At 43.8% G+C, this 20,783-nt stretch overlaps 1 protein-coding gene across 1 annotated transcript in view; it reads right to left on the bottom strand.

The window, feature by feature from the left end:
* Positions 1-20,783, bottom strand: part of DSCAM (DS cell adhesion molecule) — a 741,375-nt gene that overhangs the window by 79,276 nt on the left and 641,316 nt on the right. Inside the window, exons 21-22 of the mRNA XM_061192687.1 lie at positions 15,953-16,108; positions 5,575-5,708 (exon numbers count right to left, since the gene is read on the bottom strand). Coding sequence (XP_061048670.1) covers positions 5,575-5,708; positions 15,953-16,108 — 290 coding nt within the window. The remainder of the gene's footprint in view (positions 1-5,574; positions 5,709-15,952; positions 16,109-20,783) is intronic.

Raw genomic sequence — 20,783 nt, 5'->3', positions numbered from 1 at the left:
TTTGCACAAGGGCATGACATGATCGGACAGAGAATTTGGAAGAATAATTATGACAGTGATGCGGACAGTGGAAGGGAATGGATATGGGTAGTGCAAAGGCTTCTGCCCTAGTTTGGTTTCCCAAGCAAGGACTTGAACCAAGGCAATGGTGGTGGGAGTGAAAGGAAGGGAGAGGATTAGAAAGATGTTGTGGAGAGAGACTCTTCATGACACAATGTCACTTTGTAGGTGCTATTTCCCTTGGTCATAAAACCCTCTCCTCAGGTACAATTCTTCCCCTCCTGCAAGCCAGGGCTGTATATATGTCCTAAGTAACAGTCTCTGACCTGATTATTTGAGTAACACCCTCCTACCTGACTCCTATGTCATCCAGTGCTGTCCATGCCACTGTTGTGTCGTTTGCCACACCACACAGAGCAGTGACCATCTCTAGTATTTTCTGCCCTCCCTAGAACTAGGAACTTCTCAAAGAAAGACAATCTATCCTTTGTCATTGCAGTCCCATGGTTATATTAGAGTTGTCCTCCAAACATTCTGCTTTGCCTGTCTTCTGGGTATGTGTTTGGATTGTATTCCTGGTTCCCTTGTGGTTGAGTGAGGCTATGTGATGGATTCTGGCCACTGATTTGTGCTGGAGCATTTAATGCCTATGTCAGACCCTCCAGAGATTTCTTTCCCTCTGCCATAAAACCCACATGGGTCCTTCCTGGAGTGAAGATAACATGGATCAGAACTACCACCAACTCACAATGAACATGAATGTGAAAGAAAAATAAAGCTGTTATTGGTGGAGATCACTGAGATTTTTAGGCATGTTTGTTACATAGCATAACTCAGCTTCTCCTGACTGATACACCTCAGACTCTGGCTCAGCCCTTGGCACAGGGTAGCCCTCTACAGAGATTTGCTGCGTAAATGAAGAAATGATTTGGAAACCAATCAGATAATGAGTGGAAAGGGAGAACAGGAGTCAAAGGTAATCTAAGGCTTAGCTTTGTCAAAGGTAATCATTAGCTTAGTCAAAGGTAATGACTAGCTTAGTTGAGAAACAGGAAGAGAAGAGGGGCAAGAATGAATTTGGTTCTGGACATGTTGGATGTGGTGGGGTCTCCAAGAAGACATGGATGGTAGGAAGTTGACAATATAGGACGGATTGGTTCTCTAAGATTGTCAGGGTTAGAGATAAACATTTTGAACCCCTTAACTTCAGATGATAGTTAAATTACGAGAATAGATTCAATTATTCAGGAAGATAGTAAAGAATATGAAAAGAAGGTCGAGTATTGAAAAATGCCTACCTTTAAGGGTGGGGTGTTGAGGGAGAGGGAGAACAAAAGAGAAAGAATAAACGGATAATGGATGGTAAGAAAAACAAATTTAAAAGCAAATAACTATATAATAGCTTGTGATGCTACAACTTAAAATAGGAAGAGCATTACTTCTTCCTAAGAGGCAATGGAATTTTACAACCAGGAGGTCCATGGTGACTTCTGAGAGAGGAACAATCGATATTATGATGAGAATCATTATAAATTCAGGTGGTCACATTAGATACTACTTCCCTGATTCTGTTATTGCACCAGTTTTTTGACTTGAGATTCCTGAATATTTGTGGTTCTCTAAAGCCATTCTGTCTTGTCCTCAGCCCCACTATAGCTTTAGGAAATGCAGTCTAGGGAGGGTTGGGAGGCAAACACACACCTGCTACCTTGGCTTGAATGTTGTCTGGACCTGGTAGAGGCTACTTTCTTTGCTTCCTAGAAGACTTGCTTAATTCTGAGTTGTGGGCTCCACTGTGCAGAGTTAGTTGCTATGAGTCTCATTTGCTCATTCAGCAGCATCTACTGAACTCTACTTTGTGCAGGAACTGGCTAACATTATCTTCTGAAACTGGAATAACTGAGGTGGATCATAGCTCACTGATACAATTTTTTAGACCTTTTGATTTTTATTCTTCATTAATGAGAAGTTTGTGCTATCTAATTTCACATTTCTATGTCCATCAGCTTAGCCTTGCAAAACAGACAATTCCTACCTCCTAGTGCTTATGTAATATATAACATTTTTTACAGTCTGCTTTTAAGTAGCGAGGGTCGTGAGAGAGGAAATCCAGGTTAGCTACTTTCTACCTGGGACCTTACAAGGCTAGCGCATTACTTTGCATTTCCATTGCTTCTCATAGTGTATGAATTGATCATCCAAACCATTATATACTAGAAGTAATAGCCATGGTCCAAAAATTATATGATGAATTCCTTAATCAAACGGATTTGAGGTTTTGCTCTGATTGGAAAGGTTGATGTCTCTTTGCATTAGCTGGTCCCTCACGGTGAGATTAATGTTTACCAAGCACCAGTTTTAGACAACCAGCCTTGAGACAAATTTCCAGTTTCTTGTCTGGCAACATACAAAGTTTCACATTCTGACGCCTTTTACTAAGCTGACCTGAGAGAACACCGTGAAACAAATGCCTATAATCAGACAATGCATTGCACATATTAGAGAAAAGAGCCTGTGTCTTTTAATAAGGCCCTTTCACAAGGAACGGGCATGAATTGAGGATCTTGAGAGAAAATTTACATCAGCAAGGTTAGCCGAGGGACTCTTATAAAGAAGATTAAATTACAGAGTATGCTGTGTCCTAATTTATCTTCCCATGTTCTACATTCGACTATGAAGTCATTTCAAAGGAAAAAAAATTCAGATACACGAGCAGGAAAAATACACAGAACTAGGACTGCCCTCTGGTGTTTCTTTTGATACATTGGCAGAAAAGTAAAAGCCTCAGAAAATTTGATAGCATCGTTTTCTGACTTAAAATTAAATCGCAGACACTAAAGATGGGAAAAATTCCCCCTTTCCAGTAATTTATAGTTCCTTACTCATTCCACGGGAAAAAAACAGAATAGTAGATGGAATTTTTTAAGTCTTCACCTCTGAAGACACGTGTATTAGTTCTCTCTCATCTTTACTTGTAATGGTATTATTTTATTTTAAAAATAGGTATCATATGAGAAGTCTCTGTACCTCACGCTCAATTTTTCTGTCAACCTAAAACTGCTCTAAAAAATAAAGTCTATTAAAAATAGGCCTTGTGGTCTTAAATGATATTTGAAATAGATGAATAGCAATGTGGTTCTAGAGATGGAAGAAAACTGATTCTGGTTCACTTCATGTTATTGAGGACAGCTCTGGAGTTCTGGGTCCTCTCTGCAAAGCTTAATAAGTGGTACTTCCCGGGAGACCACAGGCACCTTGTGATAATCATATTTCTAGATTTACAATGTTTTTTTAATATGGTTAAAGACCGCACAGAAACACCTGCTAGTGGTTGTAAGACATCAAGGAGGGGAGAAATTCAGTTATTTCCCACCTTTTCTGGTTAGCTTGATCTCGCTAAGGTATTTTTTGCAAGGCTCTTGTGGAGAAGGTCCTGGATAGTTGAATCCCATTATTCTATGCAGGGAGAGACTGGAAATCCCTTGGGAAATCATTTATAGTCCATCCTACAGAGTGTTCGATGGATACTGTGTTCAGGATAGTAACTCCTCCTTTTTTATAGGACTTAATTCGTAGGCTGGGAGGATGGAGAGTAATATGGCGCCCACGATCCACAAACGCGGGCTCGCTCATCTAAGCCTCAGCCACTCAGGACTAATTCCAAATAAGCCAGGCTGGGGCTTTTAGTTTAGCGATGAAGAGCCGACTGGGAAGACAGAATGAGGGTAAGCTGCCTGTGTCCCCTGTTCCCTGCTGGCCCTCTCTAGCTTGCTGGAGTCAAAAGAGCAATTGGGAGTCCTACAGCAAATCAAGAAATGAAGGAATGAGTAAAAATAAAGAAGCCCTTCACATTCTAGTGAAATATGGGCACACTTTCGGCAATAATTTTGTCTCTCTTTGGTGAATGTGGTGGTATGTCAGGGCTGATGCTCAGAGGAATAGAACCTGCACGGGGTCCTCAGTGAATGGCCTCTGAGTAGAGGGCCACCCACCGTGTCCCCTACACTGCTCTGCATCTCTGGACTTTGACAGTGGTATCTGATGGTAGGCTTCAGCAGGTGAGAGTTAACAGCATGTTTGAAACCAGGTAAGGAACTCACACAAGTTCTGAAACCCATATCTAAGCATATTACCTCTAAGTCTTTACTTCAGCTCCAGAGGTGCTGCTGTTGACATATCAACAGCAGAACATACAACTTGATATTTTTCAGAGATGGAGGCCCATCTGTATGCCACACTACTGCTCTCCCCCTGTCTCCCCACCGTTAATCATCCTCAGTGTCTGTGGTGCCACTGGGCCTCTGGGTCCCCTACAGACTCTAGACTTGGGAAAGCATGTCATTTTAATTAAAAAGTAATTACTAAATTAGTTCAGGAATGTTATTCAACCTTAAAAAGGAAGGAAATTCAGACACATGCTACAACATAGATGCACCCTGAACATATTATGCTCAGTGAAATAAGCCAGGCACAGAAAGATAACACTGTCTTATTCCGGTGATATCTATGAGATTCCTAGAATAGTCAAATTCACTGAGACAGAAAGGAGAAGGGTGGTTGCCAGGGGATGGGGGAGGGAGAATGGGAGGTAGTGTTTCATGGGGACAGAGTTTCAGTTTTCCAAGATGAAAAGAGTTCTGGAGATGGATGGTGGTGATGGTCTCACAACAATGTGAATGGACTTAATGCCACTGAATCGAACACTTAAAAATGCTACTTTTATGTTTTGATATTTTACCACAATAAAACCAAAATTAATTTGTGTATTCACTCCACAAACAGTGAATGGCTATGCATGTCATGTTCTGTGCCGGGAGCTGGGAGACGGAAAGATGGATTGGACATAGCGCCTACCTCAGAAAATGTCATAAACATTTCTATGAAGACATCATAAATTTCATGAACCATTTCTGGTTTTCTTTGAAATTTCCCCTTTGGATACACACATTCTTCTGTTTAAGAAACACTTTAACTCTGTAAGTATCATTCAGTGGTGTTAATACTAATGACAGTAAATCCCATATTTTGAAATATTAAGTACCCTAACTTTTAATTCCTTCACAATGAATTAAGCTGACTGTTGTACTTGTGAGGGTCATAGAGTCTTGTTAAAGTCCTTCATTTCTAGCACAACAAGGGTTTTCCGGCTGCTGGGTCTCAGTGGGCGATGGGCAGGGAAGGAGGAAGGGGTCGGGGTGTGCGAGGGAGGCAGGTGAAGCATGAAGTGCATTGAAGGATGAGCCCAACAGCAAAATCAATAGGTGGTGTCCACTGACGATCAATTAAGGCCTCTGGGTTTTGATTTTGATAAGCCGGCTGGCAGTTTTTGTGGGAACTCACCCAATAAACAATCATTCCGGACAACTGTGTCCCTTAGAAGGATTCAGAAGTGTATTTTCCAATGAGGTGGTAAATGAGGACCTTGCTTTGTATGTGCACACAGCAGGGAGAAGAATAAAACCACTGGGAAAACCCAAGGAGGTGGGAAACAAAGGAAGGAGAATGTCTCAAGTGAGCGCCCGTGGCTCGTTTCTGGAAGATGCTTGAAAGGCACTGGGTGATTTACCAACTTACTGTGGGGTAGGGGTGGGAGCAGAACACCGTGTACTTTCGGATGATGCCATTCAGCTTGAGAGGGGGGAGCCAGGACACAAAGACCACGGAGGCTGAGGCCGCAGCCGCCTTGACTCCCGCGGGGGGACCTGGAACTGGAAAAGCAGGAAGTTTAGTGACAGAATGATGGAGCTTCTCTCCCCGCCCCTCCAGACCCACCAGCCCACAGGACCCCGCTGGGCCCTGCCACTTTCTCTTCCCAGCTCTTCAGGAGTCGGGGATGCGGGCTGAACTGTGTCCCTCAAAACCCATGCCAACTACAAATTGGCACTTGCCGTCTGCCTCTGCAAGGACTGAATCATGAACTGCTGCAGCCGCTGACCTTCAGCACCCACTGAAAGGAGTTTAGGGTGGAGATCAGGAATGAGGCACTCTGTGCTCTGGGAAAAACTGGTAGAACAGGCCTTCAGATAGATAGAAATTTTTAGGAGAAGATTTTATGAGCCCGATTCTTGCATCTCCTCGTATCTAGAAGAGCACTACAATCATTAATGGTGACACCTGTTCCTCATGACAAGCAGGAAGCTTCTGCCAACGCGTGTGCTTGACGGCACGCACCCCCTTCACTGAAATCTATGTAACACCGACCTTCCCCCCTTCCTCTTTGGAGCAGTTTCTCAGAGCGATCTGAAATTCTGTCTCCCGGGCTATAGTCCTTATTTTGCCCCAAATAAAACTTAACCCACAACTCCCACGTTGTGCATTTTTTTTTCAGTCAACACCCACTTGTTGAAGCCCTAACCCTACCATGCCAGAATGTGACCTTATCTGGAGACGGAATCTTTACAGAGGAAATCAAGTTAAAATGGGGTCATTTGGGTGAGCCCTGACCAGCATGTCTGGTGTCCTCGTAAAAAAAGGGAGATGTGGACACAGAGACACACATGGAGGGAAGACAGTGTGAAGACACAGGGAGAAGATGCCCATGTACAAGCCAGGGACCGATTCTCGCTCACAGCCCTTGGAGAGAACCGACCCTGCCCACCCCTTGATCTTGGACTTCTCGCCTCCAGAAACGTGAGACAGCACATTCCTGTTGTTGGTCCCCCAGGCTGCGGGACTTTGTTACAGCCACCCTGGGGGCTGACACAGTGTCTCTCTGACCAGTGACCTAGGAGCTCCACTGGGCCATGTCCTTGGGCATGTCCCCTAAGAGCCCACTTTAGCAAGTATCCTGCTCAGTCAGTTTAGCCAGAATCCCCACAATATCTTATCACCTTTGATATCTGATCAAAGTCCTCACTCTCTGTCACCACCAGGTAATCTCTGATCATCCTCGTCGGCCTTCTACAAAACTCCTGTGAAGTCAATTTAGCCAGAATGCCCCTCATCCCTGATGTTTCCTCTTAGCAATTTTTTCACCCAATGACCCCACTCCCTCCCCTTCACTCCTTGGCTATAAATTCCCACTTTTCCTTGTTGTATTCAAAGCTGAATCTAATCTCTCTCCCCTACTGCAAAGCCCCATTGTGGTCATGCCTTCACCTATCAAATCGTTCCGCTGAATGAAGTCTGCCTTGCTGTTCCTTAACCAGTGTCATGAATAATTGTTTCTGTGACAGAACTAACACAATCAGTTCAAGTCCCTGTTTTCCTGGGAGCCTTCTCTATGCTTTTCAGTCCCTGATGATTTCCTGCCTCTGACTAGTGGAGAATTTAGCTTCTGGGTCATCCTTGTTTCTGCTACAGTGTTTGGCTTTGAACTGGCTTGGGGGGTACATCTTGCCTCCTGAGTTAGGAATGAGGGCGAATTACCTCAGTCATCAGAGATCACCCTTCTGTGCCCAAAACACTTTGTAATGACACCTCTGTTATTTGGCTCAGGAGAGGCTCAGAAGCAGTTTTTATGAGTATGAATTTTTGTGTCAAAGATTCACAGTTCATACAGACAACAAACTCCCCTCTGTAAATCATCTAAGAATGCAGAAAAGGGTGTTGACAACATGAAGTTTCATTTGAGGAGTGAGATTGAACATAAGTGCCCTTCCCTCCACCCTTTTGTTTTCCAGGTTGAAGAGGGAGAATGAGGTGAGGTGGGTAGAACACGGGATGAAGAGGAAAGAGTATTAAATCTGCTGTGAGAGAAACCACGAGGTTATTGCTTTGCTCCTCATTGTTTTAACTTTTCATGTAGAGAGAGGCTCCCCCCCTTGATGGAGACCTTGAAATTCAAACCAATAAGGTCCCCTGTGAGCCCCTGGAGGAAGCTTTGAGTTTCTTCCTTCTCCAAAAACAACCTAACTTCAAAGTAAATATTTTTGGAGTTGAATGTGTATCTCATAATTGTCACCTTCTAGGGGACAATTCTAGGTCAAATTGATGCTCAAACTTTGACCTTGACTCTTCTAGGTCAAAACAACAAAACCAACAACTCTGGCAAGAGTTAATGGGGGTTGGACACAGTCATCATTTGAAAATATAAACTCTTGGGATCAGTTTTTGACAAGTTCCACCAAGAGCAGAAGGTCTAGAGAAAGGAACACATAGGAGTGATGAAACTTGGATTAATAGGTCCTTGGGAACAAGGTACCTTTGTCCTGAATATGCTTAGTTTTCTACAGGTGAGGGCAATCACCAAGACATCTACAACCTGGTTCAGAGCCACAAGGGCTCCTCCCGAACGCCAAGGGGAGAGCGTACATGTGCTTAATATTCTCACGCTAACGGATGCCCCTGGATTGGCCAGAACCCTCCATTTCTTGCGTAAAGCAAACCACGCAGCTGGTGTCCACCAGGCACTCCCTCTGGCCAGCGTCCTTCTAGGACCCCAAGTACTTTGGCAACAACCCCTTGGCTGGCTGCTCAGGCTTGTTTCCACCCTGTTTGTGACAATTGTACTTGTCAAGGTAATGCAGTTTAATTTATGGAAACGGATGAAATATGAGTGCACAAAGAAAGCTGTTTTTATGACACTTGATGGGACTTTGGAAAAGCTTTCTGAAGGTAAGTTAAAAAAAAAAAAAGAAGCTTCAATTAGGTTTGGGCAAGACTAGTGAGAAGAACAGGACACATGGCAAAAAAATCAAGGCAAACAGATAAAAAGAAATTAAAAAGCAGATTATTGGCCAATGACAATACATGTTTACTCCACGATCAAGAAATTAAAGTGGAAATTACAGATGATCCATGATGAATACAGTTCAAAGAATGAAAAATGACATAGAACTCTAATCTCTTCACCCAAAACTAAAGAAATGAGTCTGGATCATTTGATTAGACAATGATTATATAATAACTGTATATGTATATGTTTTAAGTTAAACTATAATGTTTGAATTCTGTCTCTTGGTCACTGTAAAATGTAGTGATTCCTTCTTTAGTAGATTATTTCCATTAACTTGCCTGGATCACATCAGATCAAAGGGTTTTTCACTGCACTTACTACCTAAACCCCCAAGTGGTTCCTCATACACTGATTTATGATCTATCTTGTACAATCTTTCCTTGTAGGGTTATTAGAATTTTGCACAAGAAAATAATAAATATACAGAAACTGAGGCACAAGACATTGGAGAAAGATTTTCAGGATTTCTGAGCCAACACTTTACGAATGAGAATTTAAAATTTTAGTTCTGGTTTGGATTACACCACAATGGTTAAAGGTGTGGGCTTTGCAGCCTCCGCTGCTGGCTTTTGTCCAACTTTACCACTTGGTTCTGTGTCCTGGGCAAGTTCATAAGTTCTCTAATAAGTCTTAGGTCCCTCATCTATGAAGCCAGAACAATAATTATACCAAGTTATTATTTTACTGTTAAGATTATGAGAGAGAATTCATGTGAAGAATTAATACGAGTCCTGTATATAATACGCACTGAATAAACTAGCTGTCATTTGTAATAACCATCGCCATTTCTTTATCGTACATATTGCTAAAGGATTCTGGCCTTTACTTTGTAACTCAGTGTTGAATTATAAACACCAAATGCTGGGAGTGGCAGGAGACAGAGATGGCTTAGGAGGGTGTGTCTGGGACATAGTTTGTTAAGACGCACTCCTAGTCATCAGGTTACATTTTGGTAATCTGCTTTTTTCTTATGAAGATATAGGCAAGCTTAGGTAGTCTTCATGAATTCTGGCCATCATTGAGTGAACTTATGGCTCCAGATTTGATGGGTTGAAGTTAAGAATGCAGTGGCTGAGGACCATCTCTTCTGCGTTCTCCCACGTGCTCAGACCTCCCCTGTGCACCCAGATGCTCTCAGAGCTCGGGTGTCCGATGGCCCCGGCATCTCTGCTCTGACTCACGCACCTTAGACCTATCCTGTTCAAAGCAGGGTTCATCACCTTCTCTCCCAAGCCTCCCTCCTCCCGCCCCCTATTGCAGGAAACAGCATAGCCATCTCCTTGGTCACAAGAGCCAGAACCTAGAATTCTCTTCCCTTCTCGTTGCCTCTCGGTGGATGTGTAAGGTTGGTGTGTACTTTAGACCTCCACGTGGACATGTCAGGTCAGTGGCTGGATTCTCTTCCTGGCTCTGTGTCACTGCACAGCACTGGAGGACCCCTTTTTAGGTCCCTGGATGTGGCGTGCGTCTCCTACATCAGGTCATTGACACGTGATGACGGAGAGCCTTGGGTTCCTCCTGCCTGGAATTGTGCCCCGCCCTCCACCTTGTTCTTGGCAACTAACTCATCTCAGCTTCTGCTAGTGCGCGCTTTCTCGAGAAAACCTCCTCTGTCGCTAGCCTAGGTGAGGTCAGGACGGGTTGTCTCTGAAGACGCTTCTTCATGGCACTTGTCATAACCCACTCAGGAGTGATTGGTAAATATCTGTCTCCCCCACCAGCCTGCGAGCCCCACCTTTCCTGTTCTCTGCTGTGTCTCCAGTGCCCGGGCCAGTATCTGGGGCATACTAGGTCCTCCAAGCAGATTTTCTAAATGAGCTCAGTGTGGCAGGCAGGATTCTAAGATGGTGCCCAAGATTCTCGCCCTCTGACAGCCACACCTGTATAATTACTTCCCCTTGAATGTGGGTGGTACCTGTCACTATGATGGATGGATCACTCTCAAAATCAGGTTACATTTGGTGCAAAGGTGAAGGGATTTTGCAGATATAATTAAGGACCCAATCAGCTGACTTTAAGTTAATCGAAAGGAGAGTCACTTGGGTGGGCCTGACCTAATCAGATGAGCCTCTTAAAAGAGGGTCTAGACGTCAGAGAGGGATTTGGAGCAGTAGAGACGGGCTCCTGTTGGTGATGAAGAGGTCAACTGTCCTGCTATGACCACACGACCATGTGACCCTGCTGGGGCCATGTGACAGGGATTGGGGAGTGGCCTCTGGGGGCTGAGGAGATGGTCTCAGCCCTAAGGGAACTGGATCCTGCTGACCACCAGTGAGCTCGGGTGAGGACCCGACCTCAGATGAGAGCCCAGGCCCAGCCAACACTGTGATTTCAGCCTGTGAGACCCTGAGCGGGGGACCTGGCTAACCCATCCCTGGACTCCTGACCCCAGGAAATGGTCAGATAATGAATTTGTATTGTTTAAGGTGTTAAGTTTGTGATGATTTGCTACACAGCACAGAGAATGGGTCCACACAGTCAAGCCACCTAAGAGTGTATCCTAATGTGAAACATCAGCCTTATTGTTCTGTAAAAATATTGCCTCAATCTGAAGTAAGACAAAAGTCTAAGTACCTCACAGACACTTTGGTCAGCTTTGTTTTTGTCATCATCGTTTTTCTGGTCTTAGAGATCAGCCACAGGCAGGGGTATGTGTGTGTGCGGTTTGTGGCTTGTGTGGTGTGTGTAGTGTATGTGGTGTGTGTTTTGTGAGTTGTGTGATGTGTGTGTGACGTGTGTGTAGAGTATGTCTGCATGTGTAGCATGCGTGGTGTGTGCGTGGTATGTGTGAGTGTGTGTATAGTGTGTGCGTGTGCATGTGTGGTTTGTGGTGTGTATGTGATGTCTGCGCTGTGTGCGGTGTGGTGCACACATCAGTGTGTGTGTATGTGTGACCCGCCGTGACAGTCGGGTCCCCCTGAGCCCCAGGCTCCGCAGCGGCTTTTCTGAGCCGAGAGCAGACGACGTGATGCTGCAGGGACACCTCCACAATAGCAGTTGTCGTCACGGCCAAGCAATGCATGAGGCCCCTTTTCTCTTCTGGTTTCCATCAGGCTCCAGTATGTCTGGCCTTTGCACCCATTAGAGCAGTGGCTTCCAAACACTCTTTAAAGTGGACAAATCCTTTTACGTGTCATGTGGGAGACCCATGCATAACACAGTGGAAGTGGAGTGGCTCTTCCTGAAGCAGAGCTGGGAGGGAGCGCCTCAGGGGCCCTCCCCATTACCACTGGGCACCTCTGAGGCCCCCCTAGGAGCCCTTGGACTTCCTAGGAACCTGTGTGAGAATCACTGCAGCAGAGGAAGCTTTGACATCCACGTGGTGGAAGGCCTCCCAGGACATCCTGGTCTGTTGTGTTGCCGGTGTATCCGCTACTGCACAGAGCACATCACAACCCTGCCAAATGCTGCAGGACTCTGGAATCCTAAGCAGTATTGATACCGATTAATTGACAGGCTTTCTCATGGCACACAAAGCCTTCAGTGTCTCCTGAAGGGCAGCACTGCTGGTGGTTAGGCAAATACACACATGCACACACACACACACACACACACACACAGAGTCCATCACCTTTAAGGTGAACCAGGGTGCGGTTACACTATCATCTGAGAACACATCATCCATGCCTTCAGGAGGATGTATGGCTCAAGATACGGGTGGCCAGAGGAATCAAATATCCTGATGTCTGTTGATTTTTCTCTCGCTCTTAGCTCCACTTTCAGATGTCGTGCTAAACAGATCGTTAACCATGGCAGAGAGGGACCAAAGATCACATACTACAGCTCCTGCTGGCCTTCCTCCCACAGAGCTATGTGCATTTGTGATGTATTCAGTAAATATTTGCACTTAAACACAACCGTTGCTATTTATATATATGCAATGTTTTCTTTTGTAGAAAAGGATCAGGGCTGAAACTACCTTCTGCCAGCAGAATGAAAATAACAATTGGAAAAATAATAGATTGCGTTTGTGTGTGTTCTCTTTCCCCATGGCTTGGTTCAGATTATATTCTCAGCAAATAAAATGGTATCAGGATTTCACAAACGTTTTAGAATTCAGAATTAGTTGTCTTGTGTTCAAAAACAAAAAGCTTGATTGGCAAATAATCTTTTGTGGTCTTGCAGCAATAAAAAATGTGCAAGTTCTCAATGACTGAGCAGTCCTGGGGAGAGAAGCTGAGACGTCAGTTGTTCTTACAGACCCTGAGAATATCTCCGTGGACCCACAACTATACTGATGGAACGGAGACTATGGACCCGATAATATGTCCAAGGATCTATATCAGAGATCTATATCAAGATCTCCATATTCTTGGAGAATACGTCCAAGAATCTTTATAGAAACTGAGAGACTACTTATGGAACAGAAGACTTGTTTTCTAAACAAATATTTCAGTTGTGAATTATCCCCTGTAAAAGTAAACGTTTTGTCTGTGTTATTTTTCAATTTTATTTATTTAATCTATTTTTATTTATTTATTATTGATTCTGTTTTTATCTCTTTCACTAGCAAGTGATAAATTTTTCCTTTTTAAGATGATCAGTGACCTAACAACATAATTTAAAATTCCAGGCCCCGTGACACTGAGGGGTGAGGACGTTAGTTTAAGAACTGTTTTGGGCAGAGAAGTCCTAATTGAATGTTTGCTGTGAATGTGTTAATACTTCTTTACTTGCAAGAACATCAATAAACAATGAAACTTCAACCTGTGCCTAGAACAGTGCTTTTCTGAGGAAAAACAATATATGTTGACAGTTATTATTTTATATTTTTACATCATTTAATTGAAATCGGCAGTGTTATCCAAACTTCAAATCATAAGACTTCATAGAAGCATCAACAGGATTTATACTCTGACTTTGATTACGCATTCCTTTCAAGCAGACACAAAATTGCAATCAGTTCTGTAAACTGCTCAAATGTCTATTTATATTAGACATTGAGTCTATAAGGATGGCTGGCACAATTCTTCACCATTTCTAGATTAGTGAATTTTTCATGTGAATCTGGGAAATAAGCTCATTATTATACTAGTTTTTCTCTCTTTCTACCTAATCTCTGCTCTGCTTCTTTTTGAAAATGCTGATGATTTATCCCAAGTAAATACTGACACTCAGCTCTGCATCACTCTTCGTCCACGTTAGCACAAGTGGAATTCTTGATCTCCTCCCTGGGGTAACTGGTATGCCCAAGGCAGGGCCTTCCACAATTAATCACATCTCCCCTTACTATTAGCACTGGATATGAAAGCAGAGAATAATTGATTGACAAATTACACTTTGGGTCTCAGGGTCAAGTTTTGAGACAGAGCTCTATGATGTCTAAAACTGGAGGAGTAATTAAAAATTGATCCCAAACTACCAGTCAATATGGAGCTGTAAAGGGCTTTCCACTTTTATTGGATTTCTGTACGTTTCTCTGAAAAATGCAGGTGTCAAAATTCATGTTGCTGATCAATTTGCTCTTTAAATAATAATTCCAGTGACATCTGTGTTATTGCTTAGCAATGCAAAAGAAGGTTCCACCCTCATTCTGAAGGAGTGGAGATCAAATAATCAAATGTCTAGTGTCAGGAACCATCCCACGATATGTCAAGCTAGGTGATGTTTGCACACATCACTTCACTTTTTATGTCTTAATTCTGTGCAGTCTGATTGTCATTTTGTACATGAAAAAAGTCCAGTTCAGAGAAAGTGAGCTAAGGTGTCAAAGTCCCACGGCAGCAGGTGGCAGAGCCAGCATCTAGACACAGCTCTCCGTCTATTACATTTAAAAAATTAAATATGGCTGTCTTCACCCAGGACATAGCTTTGTAGATATCTCTATGAATGTGTGACTTCTTAATGGCATTGCATTTTGACCTCAGATTTCCCTAAAGAATGCAATTTCTTTGGGCGGCATTGGCTGACACCTGCACATAACTGGGAATAATCACTTGTGTGTTCTAGAAAAACTGAGGGTAATGAGGTTAAATTTGTGTGCGGGAACTAGAATGCAAGAAGGGCTAGAGAGACAATAAAGATAATATGTGAAGGTAGACGGACAGGACTGCTTGGGGAGCAGGGCTGGGTTTGATGAGGGGAGAGCAGAGAGTGATGCTGTGAATGTTAGGGGAGGGTCCTTAGGAGACAGAAAAGCTGGGCAGGAAGGGTCTGCCCAAGCCTCTGAGAGTGTGTCCCTAGCTTTGCTCCCACAGGACATAGTGGGTGAAGCAACAGCATATTGACTGTCTATGTAGTAAAGGACATCAAACCTGCCAATACATGGGCAGTCATGGGCAATGGAAAACAGCTCTCCCACCCACACCCTGCCCAGCTTCCTGGGGAACAGAGGCCCTGTAAGAAGACAAAAAAACAAAACAAAACTGCGGAGCCAAATCAGCACAGAATTTAGGTGTAGTGGTTCCCATCTCAACTCTGGCTCGGGTATAATTCTGAGCTCTGATTTGGAGGATTCCACAAGGGAATCGATTTGATATCAATTGCTCTTTCTTTTATTAAGGTAGAAACTGCTTTTCTCACTATTGCCATAATATGTATTAGAAGTTAAATGATTCTTCAAAAAGTCTGCAGTGAGGTCCCTCAGGCTTTCCCTTAAAATAATATAAAAAACTATTTTGCCATACAGTTTTTGTAGGATTGGGAAATAGTCACACAACCGAGTCCAAATTGTGATCTGAAAAATGTGCTACGATTTAAAATTTTACTAAATAATCATAAATTTTTGTAAGAAATTAAAAAAATTAACATGAAGCTCTCACATTGAGGGCTTATTCTAATGTTATTCTAAAGCTGGCACAGCATATGATGACGTAGACCATTATAGACCATTACATAATTTTTAAGTGGAGAGATGGAAATGATCAGAGCTTACACTAATAGCTAAAGAGTCACTGAAATTATTCTAATGGGATACAAAACAGGGGTGGCCCTGGGATACAGCCCTAGTATAAAAGGCACTTTTGTTTAAAATAATATGTGCCTCCCCCCCGCCAAAAAAGAAAAATTATAGGGGAAGAGAGAAACAATGGATAAATCAAACAAAGGTGACACAGGAAGTGCTGGTCTGAATCGTGCTGGAATATTTTGGGAGGGCAGCAAAAAGTTTGCATGGAGCAAAGTCAAGAATAGGTGGGTGAATTAATTCTCTGACCCAGCCTTTCCCACAGTAGCTCCTGCCTGGGAATGCTGCCAGCTGGTGCGAGCTTCCTGTGCGTCCCCTGGAGGTTCAGACGGGACCTGAGCTCTCCCCCAACAAGCCGCCCCCTTTCTCACCATCCTCTTTGGTCCGAGTGAAGATCTGCTCGCTTCGCACGCCGTCCCCAGCCCGGGTGAAGGCCAGCACCTGGATGCTGTAGTTGGTGTATTTCTCCAGCCCGTCCAGCTCCAGGGAGGGCTGCGTGGTGGTGACGTTTTTAATCTCACCCAGCTCTGGAGGACAAGAAAACACGAACCTGTTACCGCGGCTGTGGGCACCGTCCTTGCTGCCCAGCACTGGGCCACGAGCCTCCATCGGTCACGCCCTGAAATCACTCAGGGTACTAGGCACAGTCTTCCTGTGACACCAACGCTCTGCGACATTTGGAAAAGGCCATTTGCACCAAACTGCCACAGAGCACAGGGCGGAAAATCGGTCTGGAAAACAGCAATTCACTCCAAGTTAAGTGTTATAAACCCAACGCTGGCACCGTGGCTGCCCTCCTGAACTGTCCCCAAGCAGGTTTCCCGCGCCCCAGGCCCCAGGGAGCCAGGACCACTCTGCACTCTGTAGAGACCCTTCTAACTGCTCATCCAGAAGCTTCTACAAGTCGAGTTTCATTTTTCCATTTAAAAAAGCAAACTCCTTTAAGGTGCACGTGTTTTTCAGCACCTAACTTAAGTATATGAGCGACGGCAGCGCAGCAAACCCCTCCCGTCACCTGGAGTGAACCCTTCGGCTGATGTGTCGGGAACGTGGCGTCAGCTAAAACTCCTTCACGTTCTGGAGCGGGATCGGCTAATGACGGGCAAAGATGGACCTCTATGCTGGCCCATCTGAGGTATGCGATACACGGCAGTTTGAGAAAACTCACGGTGATGTGTTAAATGCCGCCACGGGTGCTCTGGATTTTGAAAGGAGCCACTGGCGGAGGAGCCGGAGGAGGAGGGAGGGGCCTGAGGAACTGCTCACATTTAGGGCAAGTGGCCGTGTGTGGGATGTTTGCTGCAGGCTGGCCCCCGGGCCCGCTGTGCCCGGTTACTCAGAACTGGGGTGGGAGACGGGGTCCAGGAGGGAGTCCTCCTTGGTGTCTGGCTACCTCTGCACGCAATGCACACAGTGAGGCCGCCCGAAAGGGTCTCTCGCGCTCTCTGGCCTCAGTAAAGGCAGCTGACACACCGTGCGTGCTTCCTTAGGTTCTGGGTTCCCAGGTTAACTCATTTACCCAGCAAGACCATGCTCTTGTTTCCACAACCCATTCATTTTACAGGAGAGGAAACTGAGGCAGGCAGAGGCTCAGTAGCTTCCCCAGGTCCCGGAGCCGAGAGCATGGGCCGTGGCACCACAGGCTGTGGCCGCATGGCCACGGTCCACACTCTCAGCCACTCGCTGTGGTCGCTCGGTGGACCTGCATGTCGGCCAGATGAGATGCATTTCTGCCAGCCTGGTCTTCTCTTCCTGCTCTCTGTTTTTCTTTCCTCTTGTCCTTCTAGCACATTGCACGGAAGTTCGGAGATGAGTGGCCAGCTGTTTTGTGATTATGGTGACTATGAATGTCTATTTTTACTTTTCGTCATCAAAAGGATCAAGGTTGAACTGGACATAGCAGGATAGTTGAAGTTAAAATAAAGCAGGGGGTAGCCAAGGCTTGTCACTCACATGCCAGGGACCCCTGTGTGTGATGAGGGCTGTGAGGGGACGGGAAAAATGGGCACAGACACAGCCCCAGACCCCAACAGGAGCCCGACGCCTGTTCCCACCTTGGGCAGCTTGTGGATGAGTTCTGGGGGCAGGATGCTTTGCTGGGGGGAGAGAGCAGAGCCAAGGGCGCAGCCCCCCAAAGATGCCTGTGGCCTAGTGTCTTCTGGGGGAGACCAGCTGGTGGCAGACTCTTAGGGGCCACAATCTAGAAACCAGAGCGGATGGCTTATGAAAATGAAAAAAAAGGTTTTTTCCTGTGTGGCCACTGTGCATTCGGAAAGCTGACAATCGTTACCCTCAGATGGGTTAGAAATTCTTTCCTGTGAAGGAGAAGTCTGCCCTGGGTGACCATCAGACCTCTTTCCATTATATTATTCATTTATAACTTTCATTTTCCTGAACATAGATAATATAGGTCAATTGGAGTAGGTTAAAAAATTCAAATGGTAATGGAAAAAGTTTAAGTATAGATCTCATCAAGATCTTTTCAGATTTAGGAACTTCTACATTATGCCAAAGATTACACACACACACACACACACACACACACACACACACAGGGAAAATGCAACTCAGGGGAGGGGCTTCCATGGGGCTGTGTGCAGGGCTAGTTATGAGAACTTGACTATATCATGTGACCTCTTGGGGCCTCTGGTTTTATGCTTTTGTTTTTATCTTTAAGAAGGACCCAGGGTCTCTACGTCACGGGGGAAGTACGAGCTCCAATTACAGTGCAGGGGAAAGGTGCACCGATGGGACAGAGCTGCTCCCCAGTGAGACACAGTGATGGAGAAAAGGACAGTTAAGAGGGAGAAGGGCAAAGTGAGACACCCTGATCTTTTTAAAGAAAGCAACACGTGACACAAAAGAATTACACCCGCTCATGAATTACCATACTAATTAGAATTGGTATTTGGATATTGACTCATATTGGGGCTCATGTTATTTGGATGAACTAATTTATCACGAACCATGAATATGAATGCAGTCCAAACCCCTGTTCAAAATTACCACCCCCCCCAAGGATTTTTAAAAACTACCTGTGCCCCAGAATCGACCACAAAAGCACCTCATTCTCTCTGCTGGGAGGGTATGTCCCTGACTCATCAATGTAGAGGAAGTAAAGAGGAAAATTATGAAAAAAAGCCAAATTCAAAACAGCGTGCTTCATTTGTCATTTTTTCAAGCTCCTTTTCTTTTTTTATGGCTTAAACACGGATTTCTATCACCTACTTTTCACGGCCCCAGTGGAGTCATTAATTATATATATATATATATATATATATATATATATATATATATATGGGACAGTACAGTAGAAATTAGCACAACATTGTAAATCAACTATACTTCAATAAAATAAAATTTTTTAAATATATGGGAAGTAAAGAATAGTGTTCAGTTGAAATCATGAGTAAAACAATATGAAATTAATATAGAAAATAAATTCAGAAATCATACTATTTATAGTACAAAAAGTTTTTTTAAGAAAAACTTTATATTTTAAAACAAAATAGTTTTATGTATTTATTTACACCCTTCTTCATTCTTAAAGGGTTTAAGGAAGAAATCAAAATAGGGGTGGAAATCACTTTTCCCAAGCGCCTCCTCAACCTGCCAGCATCGTAGCAAAAGTCTTGGTTGACACTTAAACGTTGCTTTGATTCAGAATCTGTCCTTTTTGTCTTGAAGAAAGACAGAGGGTTGAAAAGCAGCTGTATAACTGATTCACTTTGTTATAAAGCAGAAACTAACACACCATTGTAAAGCAATTATGCTCCAATAAAGATGTTAAAAAAAAAAAAGAATAAAATGTCATTTTGCAGAAAAAAAAAAAAAAAAAGAAAAGCAGCTCCAATTCCGATGGAAATAGTGGATTTTCAAAGTGTGCCATTTTCCTAGCAATCTTAGGCTAACTGCTTCTGTCAGGTCTTAAAAATTCTTTGACTTTCAGATTATAAAATACTCAGAAATTTCACCGACCTATTGTACATTTAACCTGTCCTATCAAATATATTAACCAGTTTTATCTGGTCATATTAACAATAACAAAATGCTTTTTTATGCTTATTTTTTAAAGTATTTGGGGCAATTGCTAATCACAGCAGTAGTAAGGATCTCTTTCTCTCTTGGCCTGCACGAGTGAGTGTGTGTGTGTGTATGTGTGGTGTATCCTCAAGCTTAGCAGGTATAGTTCTTTACATGATCACTATGTGTTGTGTGTCTGTGGGAACCTCAGGGCCGCAATCTAAGAGTTTGTGCACAAGAATCCAGTAATTCCATGAAATTCCCTGCTAATGCATAAACGTCACTTCTCAGAGGTAGCAGGTCAGGAATGACTGTTCACAGCAGGTTTCTGAGGGTTTCTTTCTCATCTTCTGGAGATTAAGTGTAGAACTTCTACATTAGGCATTAAGCACATCCCCTTGATCTTCATACAGTGGGTAAAAGTATCTTCAGAAACTGTATGCATTTCCAAGCATTCTTTATTTAAAGACTTTTATGCTTTTAAAGATTCAAGTTTTTAAAGCTTTAAAGTGTAAAGTTGACTGAACGATATTAACCATATCACTCATCGTAGAACTAAGGTGCTTATAGGCATTATTAGCACATATGAGTAAAACGTGAAAATGTGATGAACAGTCACCACCGGATTATGGAAATGTTTCCAACAAGAACAAAAAAGGAACGATTTTAGTGTAACACTGCCTTTAGGTATGTTAGGGTGTTTAATTTCATCTTATTCGAGATGAGGATTAGACACCAGAACAAGTATATGCAATGATCTATTACTGTATTCTGTCAGTAAAGTAGATAATTTGAAATTTTTCGTTGCTACGTATTTTACTTCTATGGGAATTTTAAAGCTCTGTTTGCAGGGAGGAGGTGAAGTGAATCACCTGTTTAACTCTGTCCCTCCGTGGGGCTGGCTGTGCCTTACTGGGCTGGAGGTTCTGTATGCATCACATCCCCCCACTCTCACTAGGCTAGAGCATCCATCGGGGCAGATGCTGCATCCTCAGCGTCAGGCAGGAGCTTAGCACAGAGTAGCTGCTCAGGTAACACGTCTGCTTCGGGGGGGCCCAGAAGGTGAATCAGAATGTCTCTCACTGCTGGCACTATGCAAAGTGCTACCTGGACATCAAGGGAATCAGATCTGGTCCTCAGCTCTGAGACACAAGTCTGGCTGCAGATGTAAACAGCTAA

This window comes from Eubalaena glacialis, chromosome 6, assembly GCF_028564815.1.
Source record: "Eubalaena glacialis isolate mEubGla1 chromosome 6, mEubGla1.1.hap2.+ XY, whole genome shotgun sequence".
Taxonomy (NCBI): Eukaryota; Metazoa; Chordata; class Mammalia; order Artiodactyla; family Balaenidae; genus Eubalaena; species Eubalaena glacialis.
Note: the sequence above shows the minus strand (reverse complement) of the source record. Positions and strands in the feature narration are given on the sequence as shown.